At 53.8% G+C, this 5,826-nt stretch overlaps 1 protein-coding gene across 1 annotated transcript; it reads left to right on the forward strand.

Moving 5' to 3' along the window:
* The first annotated feature begins 281 nt into the window (after nt 1-281).
* Nucleotides 282-2,573, forward strand: ZC2HC1C (zinc finger C2HC-type containing 1C). Its single transcript, XM_026051811.1, has 2 exons — nt 282-1,544; nt 2,193-2,573. The coding sequence occupies exons 1-2, from the start codon at nt 282-284 to the stop codon at nt 2,454-2,456; spliced, it is 1,527 nt and encodes a 508-aa protein (XP_025907596.1). The 3' UTR covers nt 2,457-2,573.
* The last annotated feature ends 3,253 nt before the right edge of the window (nt 2,574-5,826 follow it).

Genomic DNA, 5,826 nt, shown 5'->3' on the forward strand with positions numbered 1-5,826 from the left:
GCCGCGGATGACGTCACAAGGTCGGCGCGCCAATCGGGGCGCCCGGGGCTTCCCGGGGCCCCGCGGGGATCCCGGCGGCTCCCGGTGGCCGTGGAGTGCCCCGGGCCGTGGCGCCAAGGGAAGGGGAAATAAAGGCCCTCGGCGGTGCGGGCTGGATGAGCACGGGAGGCAGCCGGGGGGAGGGAGGTGCGTGCAGGCTGTCGGAGGGGGATTTTCTGGATTTGGGATAGCCGGAGTGGATCGGTGCTGCCTCTGACCCCAGGCTGCTTCTCAGGCGCTGAATGGCTGAGCTGCAGCTGGCTCTGCTCCCGCCTGTGGATTCCGTGGCGGCGGCTCCCAAGCTCCCGGGAAGATACGATTCCAAAGTCGCAGCCCACCAGTCCCAGCTGGAACACTCAAAGGGCCCTTTTCATCACAAACTCCTACATGACAAAGAGGAAAGTTTAAAGGATCTCTATACCCCCAAAAGCCAAAGCTATCCCTATTCCCTGTCCGCAGAGAACGGTCAGCACAGACAGGGAGGCTTCTGTTCGGCCGGACTGCAGAGCAAGCACCTCAGCGGCCAGACCTCGACTCTGCCCTCCAAACCGGTAGCCAGAGGGCGGGAAGGGGTGGACCGCTCGTACCCACTGAAGCCCATCTGCCACCGCAAGGCTGGCAGTGGTCCGGCGGCCGAGCCCGGGCAGCGCAGAAGCCCCCTGTGCATGGAGGAGTCCCCAAGCAGCCAGCCCAGCTCGAAGGGCAAGGGGAAGGCGCCAGCGGGGAGGTCACAGCTCGCTGCCGTCCTCTCTCCTTGGGCAGCAGGAGCGAAGCAGTCAGTGTCCCCTCTCTACAGGAGGGAGCTGGCCTACATCCTGAGGCTGGAGGCAGATGGGCAGAACCTGGAAGAGGAGATCCGGAAGAAAGAGGCCATCCTCAAAGAGAAGCTGAGGAGAACGAAGGAAGAGCTTAGGAGGATTCAAAGAGAGAAGGAGTTGGTGGAGGCAGAGGAGAGGAGAGCCAGGGAAGTGGAGAGGTCCCCGGAGCAAAAAGCCACCAGACACTCTGAAGAGACCCTTTTCAGGCTTGCAGCCAGGCCTGGCGATGGGGACTTCGATAGGGCGCAGTCCCCAGAGGTCACTAGGCTCAAGCTGGGCACCAGCCTCCGTCCCCAAGAGCTCGCTATGGGGAAACTCAAGAAGGAACGTTTGGTGGCCAGCAATAGCAAAATACGGGAGCGCAAACCTGCGCAGGATTTAGGCTCGTGCTCAGAGCCGGTCTCAAAACAGAGCCCTTCTCCCTCTGCCCTTTCCGATCAAGAATCTGGCGACCACCCAGCTGCGGAGCCGTCCTACACGGAGGCTCCCGGCGCTGCGGAGCAGGGGGAGCTGGGGCAGTGCAGCTTCTGCGGCCGCAGGTTTCTCTGCACCAGGCTGGAGAAGCACACGAGCATCTGCAGCAAGAGCCAGGGCTCCAAGAGGAAGGTGTTCGACTCGAGCAAAGCGAGGGCCAGGGGCACGGAGCTGGAGCAGTATCGGCAGTGGAAGAGCTCAGAGAGCCCTCAGGTAACGCGCGGTCCCTCTGCCACCCGCAGCGTGTGGGTACCCATGTTCTTCCTCCCTGGGGACACGAATGTGGCCCCGACACGGGTTCCTCCCCGTGCTCCCAGGGGTGGGGATACTGTCCAGCCCTCCCTTCTGACAGGCCCCTGCCAAGCACGTAAATGGGGGGTGCTCCAGCCGCTGCCAGGCACGTGGTGGGATTAGAGGGTGTCCAAATGGGCTGTCCTCGCTGTGTGTTGGGGTGCCAGAGAAACCCGTTGGAGTCAGAGGGCAGGGTGGATCTGCTGCAGCGAGACAGGGACTGGTGGCATGAGGAGGGTGCAGGGAAATGGTTGAAAATCCAGGTAATAAAACATAATATTTAAGGGAAGGCAGTGAAAAAATGCGGCCTTGTTCCTATAGTGTATTTGTCAGTTCCTTGGTCCTTCTGGTTGTTCCCAAGCCTTTCCTAAATATTGGTGTAGATATTGGTGACTCTCGATTCCCCCTTAGCGCTGACGGGCTGGCTCCTGTGTGAGGAGGCCTGGCTTCTCTGGGGGTTGTTTCATCGACGTGCGGGATGAGGGAGGGAGCGGCGCGCTGGGCCCGGCTCGGGCAGCGAGCGGGCGCCGGGTGCTGCGCCAGCTGCTCTGACCGCGTCTCCCTGCGCAGGAGGAGCCCCCCAGGAGGAGCAGCTGGCGCCAGAAGCACGAGTCCTTCATCCAGACGCTGCGCCAGGCCCGCCGCCTGCAGCACGTGCTCTCCAAGGGAGGCAAGGTGTCCGAGCTGCCCCCGCTGCCCCCCGTGCAGAACCCAGACTACGTGGCCTGTCCCTACTGCAGCCGCCGCTTTGCCCCCAAGGTGGCCGAGAGGCACGTGCCCAAGTGCAAGACCATCAAGAACCGGCCGCCGCCGCCGCAGAGGCGGCGCTGCTGAGGCCGGGGCCGCGTGGTCCCTGCTCCCCTCCAGCTTCTCCTCCCGCCTTCCCCTGCCGGCCGCGAGGGCTCACCTGCCATGTACTGCAAGCGGAAAAAGTTTATTAAAGTGCGTGTGCTTTGACCTGTGCCCCATGGTTCCCGAGCGCGCGAGGGGGTTGTGACACTCGGGGTGCCCCTCCGAGGGTCGTCTTCCCTATCCGGTGTTCTCAGGAAGACTTAATGTGAGGGGAAAGGTGGTCTCTTTCCACCTGTTGCTACAGGTGTCACCTAGACAGCAGCAAAGAATAAGCCAGCCATCAGAAAGGGGTTGTTCTTCAGAACCATATTTTGCTTTCAGCTTGGAGAGGTCTGCTTTTCCTCCCTGCTTTGCAATAATGGTGTCTGCTGTGGGAGTAACTGTTCTCCCTTCTGCTCAAGGGTGTCTGATGTCTCAGGGCTTTTTTCTACCATAAAAGTAAAGAGCAGCACGGTGCTTAGGAGCTCAAATTGACACCTGCACATGGGAGTCAGCTGGGCAAGAGAATGAATCGGCCTTTGGTTTATTTTGTCGTTCTGTGAATGCAGATGTTGACACCTGAACGTGCTGACAGTGACCCCAGCTCTGCCTGCAGGAGTGTTTTTATTGTAATTACCTACAAGAGATGGAGGTGTGAGGCTTGACTTGTTTGTTTGTGCCCTAGGATGGAGTCTGCACTCCTAAGAACTGTTCAGCAATTAGATGGGACATGTGGAGAAGTTATATGGGCAGGGGGTAACGATGCAGGTAGTCAAATCAGAAAGCAGCACACAGACTGTGTTTCCCTCATGAGTAACTGCAGGACGGCAGCAGCCCTGCCTGCCTTTGAGACATTGTTCATGTTGTCCTGTTTGTTGTAGTGCTGTTAAATTGAATAATGAAAGCTGATAAGTTTAGTGCATACTTGTTCTGCACGAGCCAGGAGCTTATCTAGATGTTTTTCGGGAAGCCTAGTGTTGATCTGGAAGATGAGCAACGCGCTACCCTAGAAATGCAGCATCTCTCAGAGCGGCAGCTGATGGCATCGCTTGGCTTAGGAAAGGAGACCTGGCAGGAATAGTAGTAGCTGCTTCCTCTGAATCCCAGGAGCAGAAATCCAGATTATTAGAAGCCAGCAGCAGCAGCCCTGAGGGTCTGAGGATCTTTATGCCAATCCACACACAGAGAACAGCAGAGATGCCCACACCTGGCCCAGGCCCTTGAGGCACCTGAACACCCATCCCAAAGTGGCTGCTTACCACGTAACTGCAGCTCAGGGTCGGGAAACAAGAAACGTGTAAGTTAAAGAATAATACTGCATGTGATCTAAATAGGTCATAAGTAAACTTTAGCTGGAAATAAGGTTTCTAACCAGGGGAGAAGTGACGGAGAGTTCTGTGCTTCACTGTATTCCTTGCTGGAGCTGAGATGGAATCTCCTTCCCACTACCACCCCCCTTGATTCCTAACTTAGCTTTGGATGGAAGGTTTAAAAAAAACAAAGTAACCAGATAGTATGCTGAGGAACTTGGCATCTGAAAACTCAGCTGTTTTCCTCTGATATTAAATTTAATTTTTTATTTAATCCTGAGCATATAAATTTGAGTTTTTCCTCATGGCTAGGCTGACGTGCTTCCTTGAGTCACCTGGCTATTTTCATCGTTTGTGGAAAGGGAAATATGACAAAAATTGTGCCCTTTCTCTTGCTTTCTTCCTGCATTGCAAAGTAGTTCTTAGTGGGTTTTGCCTGTGCTGGAAGTAGGAGTTTTTCATGCGCTGTTAAAATGTCTTTTGGGGGAGGAGGCGTCCTGTGCTTTTAGGGAAGCATCTGTAGCTGATGACAGTTGTTGATGCACATGTTTCTAGGTCAGTTTATTTCAAGATTCTAATTTTTAAGATATTATTAGACTAGTTCTGTTGTGTAAAAGCCATATTAAATGGTCACAGGGTGTTTTTTGTTCTCAAAATGGAGTTGACTACAAGTATGAGAAATCTGCAACAGGAAGCAAACAAGGAACAAAAAACTTCCAGCAGCTCCTTTTGCAAATCCATCAGCAACAGAGCCTGAGCTCATGGGAACCTAGGAAAAGACAAAAAAAAAGGGACTAGACTGAACTGGATTAGTTGGAAGCTGCATGTGAGCAAACACTCAGCCTGCAAGGGGTGGAACAGATTCCTGAGAAAGGTTGGAGTGGTTCTGTCTACAGCTATGCGGGCACAAGGCCCCATTCCTTGGCCCACCCTGGGAAAATATGATGGTCCCAGGAGGAGTCAGTGCTCTGGGCTGGCCAGGTATGTGGGTGGACAAACCCAGAGGGGAGGGAAGCCCAGCCCAGAGCCACAGCAAACACTGCTGTTATATCCAAAGGGACCCCAGAGGTAGAGCTGTGTTGAACTTCAGAGCTCATCAGTAAACAATAGCAGGAGGTGACATGACAGAAGATGGAAAGGGGTAGAGGGGAAGCTTTATGCCAGCCTCCTGTAAATTAATGAAAGGAGTAACTGAATTAAATGAAGGGGTGTTAAGTATCCTTACCTGTCATATAATATAAACCCATTTTCTTTACACTGTATTTTATTGGCAGCATTTAGCATGTCTGAAGTCATTAGAGTGCAGAGTGGCTGTGGTAGATGAAGGTAACAAGCCTATGAAGGTAACACAGCAGCACCCAGAAAGTCTCAGGTAGCTGTTTTAAAACTGAATAGCTTGGCCACAGCACCAGGTTCGATGCAAACCGATTTACCCTACTCCTTTGCTGTCATCATTACCATTACCTCGATGTTCCTTGGGCCATGTGACTCAAACTGGCTCAGGTTCTTCTGCTGCTTCTGCAGTACAAGCCCGGTCTCGGGAACAGGCTACATTTTCTTTCTTTCACTCTCTGGTGACTGAGAAGTCTATAACCCAGTTCTGCCTCTCAAGACATTTCACAGTTTACTGAAAACCCAGATAACAAGCAAAGTGACAGACGTAATTACATGGTGCAGGAAGAGCCAGCAGAGCAGGTGGCAGCCAGGTTCTCGCTCTGGAGACTAAAACGCCCAGCAGAAGCTGTTTGGAGAAACAGGTTCTTCCCTTTGAGCCTGTCTCTTCCTATTACTCATTTCCACTTGGCACCGAAGCTGTTGTAAAACCGACACGCACTAAAGGCCCCTGACGTCACTAGGAGAAGCAGCAGCAACAAGAGGAGAGAGACACCTGCCCTCCCTTTCTTTTCTTAAAAAGGTGCAGAACTTGACCCTCTTCCACAGCAATGACTCCGCAAGCCCCTGGCTCTCTTTCTGTAAAGAAAATCAAAACAACACAACTGCAGCATCCCAGCTGCTTATATGCATATCTCCCTTCCCATGCTAAAAAGGGCCAGAACACAGAC

Source organism: Nothoprocta perdicaria, unplaced genomic scaffold, assembly GCF_003342845.1.
Source record: "Nothoprocta perdicaria isolate Ctin4 unplaced genomic scaffold, notPer1 scaffold_8, whole genome shotgun sequence".
NCBI classification, from domain to species: Eukaryota; Metazoa; Chordata; class Aves; order Tinamiformes; family Tinamidae; genus Nothoprocta; species Nothoprocta perdicaria.

What these genes read in the sequence shown, in the direction of transcription:
- ZC2HC1C (XM_026051811.1), top strand. Translation starts at nt 282, where the DNA reads ATGGCTGAGCTGCAGCTGGCTCTGCTCCCGCCTGTGGATTCCGTGGCG. An exon ending in AGAGCTCAGAGAGCCCTCAG is followed by an intron (nt 1,545 to 2,192) that starts GTAACGCGCGGT and finishes CTCCCTGCGCAG; the next exon opens with GAGGAGCCCCCCAGGAGGAG.